The sequence below is a fragment of the Haliotis cracherodii genome, unplaced genomic scaffold (genome assembly GCF_022045235.1).
Source record: "Haliotis cracherodii isolate W230 unplaced genomic scaffold, xgHalCrac1.p SCAF_10, whole genome shotgun sequence".
Lineage (NCBI taxonomy): Eukaryota > Metazoa > Mollusca > Gastropoda > Lepetellida > Haliotidae > Haliotis > Haliotis cracherodii.
Genome location: NW_027266265.1, coordinates 48,844,985 through 48,863,146, shown reverse-complemented (window position 1 = coordinate 48,863,146; position 18,162 = coordinate 48,844,985). Strand labels below are relative to the sequence as shown.

At 43.1% G+C, this 18,162-nt stretch overlaps 2 protein-coding genes across 2 annotated transcripts in view; one reads left to right on the top strand and one right to left on the bottom strand.

Moving 5' to 3' along the window:
* The first annotated feature begins 604 nt into the window (after positions 1-604).
* Positions 605-18,162, top strand: part of LOC139451761 (aquaporin-5-like) — a 33,158-nt gene continuing 15,600 nt past the window's right edge. Inside the window, exon 1 of the mRNA XM_071233075.1 lies at positions 605-1,291. Within this exon, the coding sequence (XP_071089176.1) occupies positions 719-1,291 (573 nt within the window). The 5' untranslated portion in view covers positions 605-718. The remainder of the gene's footprint in view (positions 1,292-18,162) is intronic.
* Positions 10,164-17,821, bottom strand: LOC139444367 (uncharacterized protein DDB_G0290587-like). Its single transcript, XM_071225324.1, has 3 exons — positions 17,756-17,821; positions 11,041-11,169; positions 10,164-10,178 (listed from the first exon to the last, which is right to left on the bottom strand). The coding sequence occupies exons 1-3, from the start codon at positions 17,819-17,821 to the stop codon at positions 10,164-10,166; spliced, it is 210 nt and encodes a 69-aa protein (XP_071081425.1).

The following is an 18,162-nucleotide window of genomic DNA, read 5'->3' as shown; positions in this document are numbered from 1 at the left end:
TGATACACCATACCTATACACATAGTACATTAATGTCTTGATCCACCATACCTATACACATAGTATATTAATGTCTTGATACACCATACCTATACACATAGTATGTTAATGTCTTGATACACCATACCTAAGCACATAGTATATTAATGTCTTGATACACCATACCTATGCACATTGTATGTTAATGTCTTGATACACCATACCTAAACACATAGTATATTAATGTCTTGATATACCATACCTATGCACATTGTATGTTAATGTCTTGATACACCATACCTAAGCACATAGTAAATACATATGTTACTAATATACCCAATGTAATTTGTTTGAATGCACCAAACCAACACAGTGTTCCCCCAACTTCTGTGAAACCAAACTCTGTTTGCGGCAATGAGTCGGCAAACTTCTCACAAATTGGTCGTAAATGGAAACGGAATTCAAGTCGAACCGGAATGTAAACATCATGGAATTATTATGAAAGCCTGTCGTGTCATATTTGAAGACTCAGAGAAACGCCGTCGCTGAACCAATGCAAACGCCCAGTGTATTCTTAACTTTCAACAAAACTTCGCCCGGTCTATATCCCAAGTCAAACAAGCAAACTGCAGCACGGCCCACGACTCAATTCAGATCAGCAGCAACTCGTAACAGTGTTGTCCTGACTGTAGGGATCCCACAACTGATAAGAGACAGCACCTTGGACTGCGACCTATAGATGTCAAGCGGCTTGCGTACAAACGACACCTGTCTGTCTAGAGCAAGAATGGTGACCAGTCTAGATGACATCCAGTCTCTGCGCTTCTGGAAAGCAATAGCAGCAGAGTTCCTGGGAACATTGCTTCTTGTGTTCGTCGGATGCGGATCATGTGTTTCCAAAGAAGCCAATATAGTAAGCATAGCGTTATGTTTCGGCCTGAGCGTTGCCACCATCGTATGGATGATCTGCCATGTCAGTGGGGGACACATCAACCCTGCAGTGACGGCGGCGATGTTAGCGACGAGGAAGATCAGTCTGGCGAGGGCTGTGTTCTACGTAATCTTCCAGCTTCTCGGTTCCATTGTAGGAGCGGGCTTGTTGTACGGGCTGAAAGATACTGGAGGAGAAGGTCTTGGGCTCACCCAAGTTAATGAAAAGATCGACCCAGGACGTGCAGTTGGGATAGAACTGTTCATTACCTTGGTCCTCGTCTTCACAGTGTTCGCTTCCGTCGACTCCAAGAGGAAGGACCTCAATGGCTCCACGCCTCTCACCATCGGACTCTCCGTCACTATGTGCCACCTGTTTGCGGTAAGTTGTACATTTATCAGAGACATCACTTTAGTTCTTAAACTGAGGGGGACGGTTTGGGTCGCATAGTGGTTAAAGCGTTCGCTCGTCACGCCGGGTTCGATTCCCCACATGGGTACAATGTGTGAGCCCGTTGCTGTCCTTCGCCTGGAATATTGCTTGAAGCGGCGTAAAACCGTACTCACTCACTCTTAAACGGAGTCGCGTAGGTGTCCCGGGGCAGAATGGGTTCCATGTACACGTTTTGCCGTAAGGACCTACTGGTGAGGAGCGGAGACTATGCGTCACCTAGATGGGTGAGTCATCGCATTCCGACGGCGTGGCTCATGATGTCAATCACTGGTTTTCCTGACCCAGTTTCGATTGCTGGTCACGGCGTAAAGATACAATCACGCCAAATGACATCTTAGAATTGGTCTTCAGCAACCCATGCTTTTCATAAAAGGCGACTAAAGGGATGGGGTGGTTGATGCATGTCATCGCGTCCCAATTGCGTGGATCGATGCTCATGATGTCAATCACTGAATTGTCAGGTCTTGACTCGATTATTTACAGACTGCCGTCATGTAGCTTGAATATTGCTGAGTGCGGCGTTAAACAACAAACAAACAAACAAACAAACAAAACCAGGATGACATATTCAATTGAGTGAGTGAGTATGGTTTTACGCCGCCCTTAGCAATATTCCAGCAATATCACGGCGGGGGAAAACAGAAATGGGCTTCACACATTGTACCCATGTCGGAAATCGAACCCAGGTCTTCGGCGTGACGAGTGAACGTTCAACCACTCGGCTACCCGAGAACTCCTCGACAATACAAACCAATAACAACTTTCCATTGTCTCTTCTAAACCTTTTTTCCTATCTCCTGTCTACGTTGGGCTAGCTTAGGGGTTGAATGCGTTGCGTTCAATTCCACACATAGGTACAGGTGCCAAGAAAGTCTATTCATATGTCCTTTATGTATAATGCTGCAATATTGCTTAAAAGCTAAACCCAAATCGCTCAGTCAGTGCATTGACAGGCGGATTCAGAGAAAGTGGTAGTTAATATGCATCTGCACATGCTATAAATCACCACTGTCACGTTATGACACAAACGAGCACAGACATTCAGAAAGGGATCACCTCGAAATGGGCCGAGATTACTGATAACCAAACTGACGAGTCATTGCTGATTCTGAGCATGCTATAGTGAGATCATGCGCACAGTCGTTGGGGACACTTCGTTAGTATGTGCAAGATGCGTGGTGTTTAGGAGGCTAAGGCAGAAACCAGTCGCAACACCCAATTCCATGTCAATGATTCTGGCATTTCTCTCTAATGTCCATCAGTGATCTAGATGACTGTAGGCACTGTCCAGCACGTATGTTGTGTGTAGTACGTACTCATACCACCACATGTACTTTGTATATGGCAGTCAGACCACCACGCCATATTGCTTATTTCAGACACATTTATTGTGTACCACAGGTTGTCTATGGTGGACACACCCGACTCGAATAAATGAATAATCTTTATTTTATTCAAAAGTATCGGAGAACCCGTGGAGATCCGGGGTAGAATAGGTCTTCAGCAACCCATCCTTGCCGTAAAAGGCGACTACGCTTGTCGTAAGAGGCGACTCACGGGATCGGGTGGTCAGGCTCGCTGACTTGGAAGATGTCATCGCATCCCAATTTCGGTTATCGATGCTCATGATGTCAATCACTCGATTGTCTGGTTCAGACTCGATTATTTACAGACCGCCGTCTAATATTGCTGGAATATTGCTGAGTGTGGCGGTAAACAACAAATAAACAAACAAACAAACAAATCACGTTTCCCCTTTTATCACTCTTTGTCTTTTCACGGACATACACACATTTCAATCAATTGAGAAAGAAGAATACATGTTGGTGAGGATAGTCGTAAAACAACAAACAAACATAACCCAGGATGACGACATATACAAGCCAATAACAACATTCTATTTACTTTTCTGAACCTTTTTTCTTAATTTCGCGCGTGTGTGTGTGTGTGTGTGTGTGTGCGTGCGTGCGTTGGGGTGGACGATTCTCCACGATTCTCCACGACTGTCGTCACGGACGCCAGGTTCTCCCTGTACGTTGCAGTCTTGACGTCCCCGTGGCAAAAGTACGTTCCCGGCAGGACGACCGGGTCCCTTCCCTGGTATCTCTGGGTTTCAGGTCAAAGGAACTGGGTCGAGCTGTCATGAATTTTTACTCTGTGTAAATGCAGTCCACATGACACATGGTGACACAAAACTGCGACAGGTGGCTTGGTGCTACATGTTCACCAAGATACCTCATATCAGTGTTTTGCTTCCGTCAGCAATAACAAGTATTGTCCATCACCCTCACAAGATAATCAGATTTAGGAACATATCAGAGCAGGATGACAGTCACATATGAAACATTCAGTTGTTGAGCAACCACGATCCCGCCGTAAACAAAACAAACGCCATGTATCTGCGAATTGTCGAATGTAGTTGCACCATGTGACGATTTGTCAACAAGTATGTAGCGTTGTACCTGCTCTTTTTCAAATCTTAAGGGGGAAGGGGAGGAAGAGGGGGGGGGGGGGGGGGGGGGGGCTGGGCAAGAGCTGAATAGCTGGCTATGCGTTTTTCACCAACACTTTGGAATGGTATTATCGAGAGAGGGAAGTGCTAGTGTAACATAGAGGCGCGGCTGCACCAAGTGTGGGAGTCATAAATGTAGCTGTTGTTGGTGTTGTATTATAAGGGGTTTTTGCAACATCTACATCTACAACCACGTCTACATCTACGTCTACCGGGATGCTTGGGTAGCTAAGTGGTTAAAAGCGTTTCCTCGTCACGACAAAGGCCCGCGTACGTTTCCCTACATGGGTACAATGTGTGAAGTCCATTTCTGTAATATTGGTGGAATATTCCTAAAAATGGCATTTATCTCACTCATTCTAAACATATTATTACTTCTGTAGCTAAGTGTACCGATCTGTCTACATCTAATAAGAATACCTCGCCACATCAACAACCGCGATGGTTCCCTACCATTAGTGCTACTACAACGACAACGTTATTTACTGTTGTAAATCGTTTCAAGGACACAGCAAATCTTCTTATAACGTAATTTCAAGCTCAGTGAACATTTTTCCATCAATGGCAAGAAGCACTGATGTAGACAGTCACCATAACCTGCTGTTATCACCGGCGTTCCGGGGGAGGTCAATGTTCGTACACCATAGAGTAAGTGAGTGAGTTGGGTTTAACCCCGCTTTGAACATTATTCCAGTTATATCACGACACGCTGGGGAAAGCCCGAAGTGATGCAGGTCTCAGACGTTGACAACTTTGGTGTGGTGCTGACAACCCTAGAAACATAATCGGGGAGAACAGGGATTCAAACCCAGAATTATAGGATTCTGGCGTCCCCAAGGGACGCAAATCAGTACAACAACGATTGGACCGACCGTGCCCACTACAACATAGATGATACTGACAATGGTAATGCATAACTAATATGCCACGTTTCCTGTCTTGAACTCATATATATTTCTCCTATTCTTTCAACACAGAAAGGGTATTCCTTTTAAATTGTAAACTTTCAAGGACATTATCAGGTGACAGACAGGGAGTGGTGAATTACTAGCCATTACCCGCCGATCATAATGAGGCATGACGTTAATCTGCGGCGAGAGGCGTGGACAGGCGTCTTAAGCGTCAGGTGCTGAGATGGTATCTCGCTTCTGACCAGGCTGCTATTGCTCCAATGGACAAAGAATGTTTACAGGTCTTACAGTGTTGTCACTACCCCTAATTTAGTGTACTCCAGTGCAGTACATTCACCCTCACGGTCAAAAGAACCCACTTATCCTAATGTAGATGACCAGATGGTGGAAACACGAATACGTCCATACACCCGAAACACAAGTGTCAAAATTGTGGTGTCATCCTAGACAAGTGTCTCTCTTCAAAGGTGCCTTTGTTCACCCATCATGGAATGGGGACCCGATATGCGAGGTGGATGGAGAAACCCTCTAGTGTAGGTACCTTGGGGTGTATACTCACCAGGGAGTTGAGAATGATGGCTAGGTTGTATACTCACCAGGGAGTTGAGAATGATGGCTAGGTTGTATACTCACCAGGGAGTTGAGAATGATGGCTTGGTTGTATACTCACCAGGGAGTTGAGAATGATGGCTAGGTTGTATACTCACCAGGGAGTTGAGAATGATGGCTTGGTTGTATACTCACCAGGGAGTTGAGAATGATGGCTAGGTTGTATACTCACCAGGGAGTTGAGAATGATGGCTAGGTTGTATACTCACCAGGGAGTTGAGAATGATGGCTAGGTTGTATACTCACCAGGGAGTTGAGAATGATGGCTTGGTTGTATACTCACCAGGGAGTTGAGAATGATGGCTAGGTTGTATACTCACCAGGGAGTTGAGAATGATGGCTTGGTTGTATACTCACCAGGGAGTTGAGAATGATGGCTTGGTTGTATACTCACCAGGGAGTTGAGAATGATGGCTTGGTTGTATACTCACCAGGGAGTTGAGAATGATGGCTTGGTTGTATACTCACCGGGGAGTTGAGAATGATGGCTTGGTTGTATACTCACCAGGGAGTTGAGAATGATGGCTTGGTTGTATACTCACCAGGGAGTTGAGAATGATGGCTTGGTTGTATACTCACCAGGGAGTTGAGAATGATGGCTGGGTTGTATACTCACCAGGGAGTTGAGAATGATGGCTTGGTTGTATACTCACCAGGGAGTTGAGAATGATGGCTGGGTTGTATACTCACCAGGGAGTTGAGAATGATGGCTTGGTTGTATACTCACCGGGGAGTTGAGAATGAAGGCTGGAATCCCTACGGATCCACTGGTCGGGGTACAAAAAAACGCAAGATACTTGTATCTTGATAAGTGCGGTATATAAATGAATAATATAATAATACTTATTTGAGATCACGGTGATGGCCAGCTTATAACACATACAATAAAAGTATCATATATTTTATATTATTTTTATGCATTCTTTTTTGGTACAGTGAATTATCATCAACTGCATGTATCAACTCATGTACATATTTTTCTAAAATATGTGTGTGCACCGTATACCGTAAAATTATGTCTCTACCGTATACAGTGTGTTAGACACGCCTGGCCTTCTATCTGGTACACATTATATCCAAGTGGGACTTGGGGTGTGTATACCATAAAAAACGTTTTCAGCTTAATTTAAGTTCCGTATTAATAATTTAGGGTATGATATGTTGTATTACAGGAGTATATACGGTACATATAGATAAGGTTTTATAAAACATCAATACTTAATAACCTAATTTGAACTATGCAATTGTTTTTGTTTTTTTTAATATACATGCGGTTCGGTAGTTTTTGATGCGTTCGTTTGTTAAATGGACAATTTGGCACGATTCCCTCAGACATTTTTTTATGTAATATTCCTGAAATAACTATGGAATACTACAAGGGACATTGTCGCATTGTCGCCCTTGCAAATCTAGCAAAAAGTGTTAAAGTTAGCCCAAGCTCAACATTGCGACAATGCGACAACGCGACGTTTAAGCCATTTGTCGCATTGTCGCAATGTCGCGCTTTGAGTAATCTTTTTTATTTCACCAAAGCGCGACAAGCGAGTTGCATGTCGTTTCACCTCTTGTTTCTTTCGCACAAAGACCACTGTGTGAGACAACCTGAATGAGTTATGAATGAACGGTTGAGTAAGTGAGGTTGTGACGTTTAATGTCGCTGTGTACAATATTTCAGTCATATCACCGACTGTCAGCTTAATGTGTCACAAGACTTCAAGCTTGTCACATTGTCCTTGTAGGTGATTTGTTTGTTTGGTTGGTTGGTTGGTTGGCTGGTGTTAAACGCCGCATTCAGCAATATTCCAGATATAATATACATAATAATCGAGTCTGTACCAGACAATCCAATGATTGATATCATGAGCATCGATCCACGCAATTGGGATATGATGACAAATCAACCAAGTCAGCGAGCCTGACCACCCGATCCCGTTAGTCGTCTCTTACGACAGGCATAGTCGCCTTTTACGGCAAGCATGGGTTGCTGAAGACCTAGTCTACCCTTGATCTTCAGGGGTCCAAAGTACATGTGGTATACGCAACATACGTACTGGACAATGCCTACATACATCTAGATCACAGATGAACATCACATATATTTGGATATAAGACGTTGCTGAAGACGTATTCTAACCCGGTTCTCGACGGCTCTCCCTCTAGGTGAAACCCATGGGTGTAATGTGGCACACCAAATACCTTGATCACTTGTATTCTAGGATTCAAACCCTTAAAATCTAGGAGTCAGATCGAGACACGGCTAAGGGAAGTAACTCCGTCTCAGACACACTGGGCTTTTACGATCTTATCCGTCGCACGATGCATGTAATACGTCATCATCTTCTCCGCTGATGTACTTTCACATGAAAACATAAAAAGAGAACAAAGAGGTTTACATGAAATGAACACAAAAAATGTCTGTTTTGATGCAGTGAAAACTATAACCTGTCCATGACGCCCACATCAGAACTACATGATAACTTAAAATGTCTATCCTGCGAATCAAAACTAATTGTTACTATAATAGCCTTGTTTACATATTGGTACCGTTAAACATGGCAGACACAACACTTCAGAGCTGACAGAGAGGGATGCTGCAAGTTATTAGGAAACGTGTTCTTTCACCGTAATGAGATGATCTTTTTCGCATGACTGTTTTGGTAATCGCCTTTTAGATGAAACCGAAACTTAAAACGTTATTCGTGAGTGAGTGAGTGAGTTGGGTTTAACGCCGCTTTTAACAGTATTCCAGTTACATCACGGCGTGTCAGCTTAATGTGGGAGGAAAGCCCGAAGTGATGCAGGTCTCAGATGTTTACCACTTCGGTGAAACCCACGAGCATGGGTATGGTGCTAACCTAGAAACATAATTTGGGGCGAACCGGGATTCGAACCCACGATCATAGGTTTCTTGCATGCCCAAGAGATGCAACTCTGCACAACGAATCGCGGCGCCTTAGACGACTGGGTCACCCGTGCCCCCTTGGGATCTAGAAACGAACTTCGTTCATCCGCACATTAGGATGTGTTTCTGAAACCGAGCTAAAACTGTTTATGGTGTTCTATTGACATTCTGAACATGTAGTGATTATCACGTTGTCAAGTTTAACTTTTGGAAATGAGAGTTTTCCTAGTTCATATTATTTTCTCGTGAAAACAAGTTCAAACATGACTGAAAGCATCACTGAGTTTGTTTCTAAGTCAGAAAGTTAATTAGAAGACGGAACCATTTCCATAATCATAAGAAATTTGTTTTATTAATGTTTAATATTTATTAAATGTGTGTATTTATCACAATCAAATAGTGATGACACCAGGTGTTTGCGAAAAATTGAACGTATGCTAACATGTTCCATCTTCCCGAGGCAAGAGCGGTAACTGACTGTAAAAGTCCAGTTTCCACCCTTGCCGAACTTGGCTGGAGTTTCTGGTCTCGATCGTAGCGCCAACAGTGGCTATTACAAGTTATGCCCCTTCTTCAATCAGATTCCACCCCTCGTATCACTTGCATTTGTTTCAAATAAAATGGCGTCGCCCAGTGAAGACGATTTGATCGATAATCAAGATCTATTTTGCAATAAAACGGGTCTTACTTCGCGGGGTGCATCAGATCACCTGAGCACCTTGATTAAAAACATAAAAACATTTGGAAAATATCGGTTTACGATAAGTTGTCGGTAAACATTCTGTGCAAATCTTGCAGTCGACCGAAATCTACACGGCAGTTTACGAACCGGATAGCGAATGTGTTACGCGATTTTGATTGGACTACGCATAGACTCGATAGTCCAGCCGAAATGTCATTCCAGCCTCGTTCGGCAAAAGTTAAAACTTGACTTTTATAGTCAGTTAACTTCTGTGCATTTGGAAGATGAACATGTTCAAGATGTCTTCCTACGAAACATATTGACTAAAAGATCTTGTTCTTTTAAGAATTCATTACCATTTTGTCAAAGCGTCAGTTGCTACGTCCGGGGCGACTATTGGCGACCACATTGACACTGATGCGACAACACACTCTTGCACCAACCTCTACCGAGGCACTACGTTTTGCGAGTGGTTGCGGCTGTAATCCCCCGTAATTTTACAGATGGTAACATGATTGTGACTTTGTCGTAAATGTCACGTGATCTCCACATTTACAACCATGGCAGCTACTGCCGCTCTAAGCAATATTTCAGTTTGGAAATAATTGAGTCTTCAATGATTATTTTGCAGCATACTTTCACCGGTTTGAGTGATTTGGGGTTAGTTGCGGTCAACCTCAGAGAAAATCTATTTGTAATTTGTTAATTAGATGAGTCGGAAATTCGCGACCGGAAGTTATGACACTTGACCTTTAGGGAGGTATCATTTGCGTGAACTAATGACGTTAACAACTCGTTCTTCCTGTATACATATGAAAGAGGATGCATTAACGCCCAATGAACGACCCCGGAGAACACTAGTCCTCGTTGTCTAAAAATGTCAGATTTACGCAAGATATATTTACAATACTAAATGGAGGCAATCTACTGTGATTATATCTCTTTACATCACACTTGGCTCCAGCACGTGCACGTTGCCATGGTTTCATTGATCGTTCGTGCAGTGTCTTGCTGTTTGCTTTTCACGGATATGCATATTTCCAACAATTATCCTCCTTTGTCGTTCCACGGATAAATTATGCATACCTGCGCCAGTTATCAACTTTTGTCACATGACTGATCTGCATATTTCCGTTAGCTATCACCCTTTGACTTTCGACTGATGTGCACATTTCCAACAGTTATCACCCTTTGTCTTCCTGCGGATATGCATATTTTTAATAATATATCACCCTTTGGCTTTCCCGCTGATGTGGATATTTCACAAAGGCGACTAACGGGACCGGGAGGTCAGGCTCGCTGACTTGATTGATGCATGTCATCGTATCCCAATTGTGTAAATCGATGCTCATGATGTCATTCACTGGATTGTCCGTTCCAGACTCGAATATTTACTGACCGTCGTCATATAGTTGGAATATTGCTGAGTGCGGCGTTAAACAACAAATAAACAAACCAACAAACAAACAAATCATATTTCCCCTTCTATCACTCAGAACACATGTTGGTCAGGATAGTCGTAGTTTGTTTAATACACACGAGGCAATATTCCAGCAATATGACGGAGACGTGTGAATAACTATAATCTGGACTAGATAAACCAGTGATTGATATTATGAGCGACGTCCCGCGAGGTCGGGGTTCGATGACACACAATCAACCGGTTACAAGCGTAGGTCACCGTGGACCGGTTCTACGCTAGTTCCCACTGGCTAGCAGTTGTTGATGTTATACGTACAGTTGTGAAGATGGTGGCAGTTGCAATGACAATGCATTAAAAAGCTACCGAACCCGTGGATTTGGCGTGACGAGCGAACGCTTTGACCACTAGGCTTCCCCGCCGCCCCTGTAGCAATAAAACAGGTAGCAGATGCAACAGCAGAGACTGGTCGTATCAGAAGTAGAGGTCGCAGATGTTGCAACAGACGGGACAGTACAAGTAGTAGCAGTAGTGGCCGTAGCAGTTGCAACAGCAGGGACAGTAGAAGTAGTAGTCATTGTCGTAGCGGTTGCAACAGCAGGGACAGTAGAAGTAGTAGTCGTTGTCATAGCGGTTGCTACAGCAGGGACAGTAGAAGTAGTTGTCGTTGTCGTAGCGGTTGCAACAGAAGGGACAGTAGAAGTAGTAGTCGTTGTCGTAGCGGTTGCAACAGAAGGGACAGTAGACGTAGTAACAGTAGTGGTTGTAGACTTTGCAACAGGCGGTACAGTAGTGGTCGTAGCAGTTGCAACAGCGGGGACAGTGGAAGTAGTAGCAGTTAATACCCTACCAAGTACCCCACCGACCTGAACGTTTATCACCCCCCTCTTCACATGTGACTTTAAGGTCGATGCAAGGGGACATAATCCATGGAGTACATAGTACTTGAAACCAGAACCCCTTAAACACCAGTTAAAGAACTGGCGCGGGTCAGATTGTCGACGGTCGCGGGAATCTCAAACTGAGATACTATGAGGAATATTCTGACGTACAATTCGTGTTTCAGTTCTCATGCTATAATTACCTCCCTGTTTGTCAGATGTAGGTTGAACGCTCTGTATTTTCACCGACCCGCTTAACGTGCACTGTGTAATGGCCTCGCACTTTCACTGCAATCGTAAGTCAGTACCTCATCACCATTTCCTATCGCCAACTAAATAAAGCCTATGAAGAAATGACTGGCCTCATCTCCGTGTCGATTTCAATACTGGAGACAGAAAGTATATACTTAAATGTAGATAATGGACCTAATTTAAGACGTTGAGACAAACAATACTGCTAGGTTCTAGTCATGTCTGTTCTGCTAAAGTAAACCTCAAGTTAGTTGTTTGTTTGTTCATGTTGCTTTATCTAGAGCCCCTTAAGAATTGAGGGGCACGGGTGGCCCAGTCGTCTAGGGCGCCGCAATTCGCTGTGCAGAGTTGCGTCCCTTGGGCACGCCAGAAACCTATGATTGTGGGTTCGAATCCCGGTTCGCCCCAATTATGTTTCTAGGTTTGTCCGCACCATACCCGTGCTCGTGGGTTTCACCGAAGTGGTAAACGTCTTAGACCTGCATCACTTCGGGCTTTCCTCCCACATTAAGCTGACACGCCGTGATATAACTGGAATACTGTTAAAAGCGGCGTTAAACACAACTCACTCACTTAAGAATTGAGCTCTTATATATCCAAGATGTTAACATCAGAGTGGATGCTGCAGAACGCCGAAATAAAAATTAACACACTTTTACGTTGACTCTGTGCATGAACGAACACCTTCACCCAAGACGCCCAACTGTTGAAACTGAGTGGTTTATGACAACGTGAGACCCATTTAAACATCTCTCTTTCCCCACAAATATGTTACTTCCCGGCCATGAACTCCACCAGTCAAAGAAGTCGCATCAACTGATCTAAGTTGAAACGCCTCGCATATGCTTACGCCATCAACGTTTTTATTCCCAAATCTATGTGGAACGGGAAAAGAGAAGAGTGGTTATTGTTTTTCACATTCCATGTTCCCGACCTGTTTCTGTGTTTGCCGTTGTGGTACCAGTGCTTGGTGATACGGTACGTGGTCTATATAAGTAACAACGAGACACATTCTTGCTTGACAACAAGTACTTAGTGACCCAGTTAGCTTAAATACGGTCACCGTTGTATCAATTAGTCCGGTTCTACAAGAGTTGTAGCGAATATTTAAAAGAATCGTTTCAAGTTTCAGCTTTGAACAAAGATGAATTTAGACCTACACTGGATGTTTATGATGCCGTTGATGATGCAGTATTTCACTATGAGCTAGAGTCCACAATTACTAAACAAGAGATAATAATTGCTATTCAATCATTAAAGAAGGGTAAATCATCAGGTGTAGATATGTTATTACCGAAAATGTTCAAATCGTCATGTAAAATAATTATGCCACACATTCATACTTTAATTAATGTGATGCTTTCAACAGCCCAGTTTCCATCGTCATGGAGTGAAGTATATTAGTGTCAATTTAAAAGAATGACCCAAGAGATGATCTTAATATTTACATGGCTATATGTTTAAAAAGTGTTTTCGGAAAGATATTTACAGCAATAATTAACTGCAGATTATAAACATGGGCCGAAAATAATAACAAAATATGTACAGAACGAGTATGTTTCATACCCGGATATGCAACAACGGATAAATTGGTCACACTTACTGTTTGCATACCAAAATATCTAATTTAATCAGAGGTAGATTTTTATTGCCTTAGAGACTTAAAAAGACACATTTGGTTCTGTAGACAGAAGAAAAGCTTATGTATGTTCTCCACAAATGTGATTGCCTGTTAAAACGTTGAATATGTTTCAGTCTATGTATTCGTCTGTTACAGCATGCGTACGGTGTAACACTGGTTTCACTGAGTGTTTGGACAGTCCTATTGGAGTAAAACAGGGCTCTGTATTAAGCCCAATTTTATTTTCACTTTTAATTAAGGTGTTGGCTGTTGAAATTCTTGATACATGTCGAAAAGGAGTACAATTATTCCCCGACTTACGTGAATTGTTCCTATTGACGTTTGCTGGTGATGTTAGTTTTATTTTTGATCGAGTGAGTTACAATTTAACGTCACATCGGCAATATTTCAGCCATATCGTGAATTTCTGATCGAGGAAGTGGACAAAAGAGCAACTGAATATACTAGATAATTATTGTTCAGCCTGGAAGTTAAATGTTACCCAGACGAAAACAAAAATAATTTGATTTTCGTAAAGGTGGAATTGTTAAACAATGTGAGAAATCGTATTATACGTAATGAAATTGTAGAAGTTATATCAGAAGTACCTTGGAGTCATGATAACTCCATCTTTAAATTTAACAAGAGCAATGTTACATTTGACGTTAAATGGGGAAAGGTTACTAATAAATTCTTAAAATTGGTTTGGACATATGGAAAAATCCCAGTCGGAACATTTTCAAAATATTTGATCCAATAAATATGGAGACATCAGTTATTAGAGATAATAGGAAGGCCCTAGTATTTAGCATGCAATTAACACTCCAAATGTAATGGCTTTAGGGGAATGTGGGCGGTACCCACTGTTTATAAACAGTTCGGTGAAATGCATCTATACTGGCTAAAACTACGTCACATGTCTAGATGGTTCAGCAAAATGGAAATCGCGTGTTTCCGTACAATATCGACCACTGTCTAGATCTAGATGTTTCAGTTCAATATGAACCACTGTGTAGACGTTTCAGTTCAATATGAATCACTATCTCTAGATGTTTCAGTTCAACATAAATCACTATCTAGATGTTTCAGTTCAACATAAACCACTATCTGGATGTTTCAGTTGAACATGAACCACTGTCTGCATGTTTATTTATTTTATGATCATGCCACGACGGCCAGGGAGGATGCTCATGCTATCAACCACTGGTAAGCCTGACACAAGCTCGATTATGTACATGACGTCGTGATATTGCTGGAATGTCTCTATCCGGCGTCAAACAACAAACACTCACTCACAATCTCGTCAGACAATGGCAGCAGTAATTCATAAAGAAACGCATCGAGTGGAGCGGTGTTCACACGGTTTCCCGGCGGTCCTGACGGAGCAGCAACAATTATTCAGAAAATGTCAACTATGGTGATAATGACGAAGTGTCATGTCGCATTGCCCCACAACTTAGATTATGATTAGCACAGATTGACAGCTCCACCCGGGTCTGCCGGTGATTATTTTTGGAATCTCAACCTAATTTTGACATTCATGTTTAGTTATGCTTAGTCAACAAGTGACTCAAAAATATCCAATCTCATTAAATCAGATCTTAGTTCGCGCTACCACTAGCGATAACTAAGGTCTGATTTTAATGAGATTGAGTGAGTGAGTGAGTGAGTGAGTTTGGTTTTACGCCGCTTTTAGCAATATTCCAGCAATATCACGGCGGGGGACACCAGAAATGGGCTTCAAACATTGTACCCATGTCGGGAATCGAACCCGGGTCTTCAGCGTGACGAGCGAACGCTTTAACCACTAGGCTACCCGACCGCCCCTTTAATGAGATTGAAACATATCAAAACTATTAGAAAGGCTGTACAAGGAAACATAATAGTGACATCGAACTTAACATGACGGTGACCTTTGCGGTACGGTGACTCGTTTAACCTGCGCTTAACTGATAGTACGCTTCTCCGTGCGTCCCGGGACATTCCTTGTTGCAGGTTGTGTATCTCGCGCACTTAAACATCGGTACACAATGTTAGCCACCGTGTGATGATGACACAAACATATGTCCACGATGATAACCTTGTCTATCACAGAACAAAGATAGCAAGGATTGTCATTCACAAGGTCTTATCAACATGGGTGTAGTCATATAAAGAGTGAGTGAGTGAGTGAGTATGGTTTTACGCCGTTTCTAGCAATATGAGCAAATGCCAAACGGAAGACAACCCTGACCACAAGGTTACCCGACCCCTGCAGGGTGAGGCATAAAGCGGAGACGGGGTAGCCAGCACACAGAGTCCGGTCACAGGGGGGGGTCAAGTAATGAGGTGTAGCCCTCTCAGGTAGGGACACCTACAATGCGCGGGGGGCGTGGCCACTCAGTAGGTATGTGGTCACTGAGAGGTCATCTGTAAGCTTTTACAGATTATAGATGTCATTAATGGATGACGTCATATGCTGCCACAACAAAACTGTTAGAAGAACAATGGAATGCAGGAAAAAACTAAAACTATTTCGTAACTTACGAGGTATTAAGAATTACGATTATCTGTCCCGAGTGACTTAACATCGATTAGGACTACGGTGTTTATGTCAGCATGCCGAAAGCCACAATTTCAATATGAAAACGCGAAATAAATTAATTCATAAAAAATATGTGTACGTTATACTGAGATATATTCACTCCAATATGCTGTCTCCGTTTGTATTGTGTGTTTGCTTGTTGTTTAACGCCGCACTCCGCAATATTGCAACTATATGACGGCGGTCTGTAAAAAATCGAATCTGGACTAGGCAATCCAGTGATTGACATCATGAGCATCGATCCACGCATTTTGGATCGATGACATGCATCAAACAAGTGAGCAAGCCTGACTACCCGATCCCGTTACTCGCTTCTCAGGACAAACATAACCGCCTTTAACGGCAAGCATAGGTTTGCTGAAGACCTATTTTACCCCAGATCTTCACGGGTCTGCCGTCCCCGTCTCTCACCTTGCTGGGCTCCGTTCCTCAAAGCGATCTCAGCGCTAAGGTGATCGAAAGTCCCATACTTTAACATAGGCTTACAGTAATCGTAGCGCTAAGATCGCTTTGAGGAACGGGGCCCAGGTGTATGAACATGCTGTCAAGGTCTGTGAACATTGCGGTCAACACTGTGAACTGTAAATGGATTTGTATATGAAATTTACCATTTCCAACCAGACATTATATAACATCACATACCTTCATTTGTTTGTCAATGATGCATGAAATCATTTTTGATGAGTTTTGGTGGGGATAATAACTCATTTTAGTGTATTGCAACATATTGATTTATGTGGAATGTGCGAGATTACATTATGCCACTAAGCATACTGACACAAAATGTATGTGAAATTTGCTGGGGATCTATTCTAACCCTTGTTCCAACGGGGGACAAGCAATAATGTGCTGGGGACATATTCTAACCCTTGTTCCAACGAGGGACCAGCAAAAATGTGCTGGGGACCTGTTCTAACCCTTGTTCCAACGAGGGACCAGCAAAAATGTGCTGGGGACCTGTTCTAACCCTTGTTCCAACGGGGGACAAGCAATAATGTGCTGGGGACCTATTCTAACCCTTGTTCCAACGGGGGACAAGCAATAATTTGCTGGGGACCTATTCTAACCCTTGTTCCAACGGGGGACAAGCAATAATGTGCTGGGGACCTATTCTAACCCTTGTTCCAACGAGGGACCAGCAATAATGTGCTGGGGACCTATTCTAACCCTTGTTTCAACGGGGGACCAGCAAACAATGTGCTGGGGACCTATTCTAACCCTTGTTCCAACGAGGGACCAGCAATAATGTGCTGGGGACCTATTCTAACCCTTGTTCCAACGGGGGACAGGCAATAATGTGCTGGGGACCTATTCTAACCCTTGTTCCAACGGGGGACCAGCAATAATTTGCTGGGGACCTATTCTAACCCTTGTTCCAACGGGGGACAGGCAATAATGTGCTGGGGACCTATCCTAACCCTTGTTCCAACGGGGGACCAGCAATAATTTGCTGGGGACCTATTCTAACCCTTGTTCCAACGAGGGACCAGCAATAATGTGCTGGGGACCTATTCTAACCCTTGTTCCAACGGGGGACAGGCAATAATGTGCTGGGGACCTATCCTAACCCTTGTTCCAACGGGGGACCAGCAATAATTTGCTGGGGACCTATTCTAACCCTTGTTCCAACGAGGGACCAGCAAAAATATGCTGGGGACCTATTCTAACCCTTGTTCCAACGAGGGACCAGCAAAAATGTGCTGGGGACCTATTCTAACCCTTGTTCCAACGAGGGACCAGCAATAATGTGCTGGGGACCTATTCTAACTCAGATTTTGACGTGGTGCCATGGCAATACAGATGATGCGAGTAGATGTATGTGACCCAACGGGAGAAAGGGGACCTAATGGGTGCTGGAAAACAATTGTGCCGTGATGTCATAAAGAGGGACGCTTGACGTCAACTTACTTCAGGAAAATTATTTTCTCTCGTTAGTTCGTAATGTAATAAAAACATTGTTTCAAAACATTTCAGCATACACGTCTACGTCAATTAATAAGACACTAAAGATCTAAAACTGCAGTCATCACATAAACAGTAATAAGTCTGAAAATGCGACTTTGCAGAAACTGAGTCCAAATCATGCATGCCATATATCTCTGTAATATAGATAAATTGAAGCATGTGAATTGTATTTTTGTGTTTCTAAGATGCTGTAGTTTTAAAATATTATGAGAAGTCAAAATGTGATTTTTTTTCCCCATTTGGTCCCTCAGCTCATGGGGGTCACATATTTCACATGTATCCTGTTGAGATTATCACCTGCAAGCCCGTGGTTGCTTCTGCGCATGTGTGTCAGCAGTAACATAGCAACAGTGTGACAGCACCCGGAACACCTCAGGGTTGGTGCACCCACTGTAGCACCACCAGCTTAAGGCGGACTAGGTTCGAGCAAATCGACAGTGCCCACAACTTGGCAACAAGT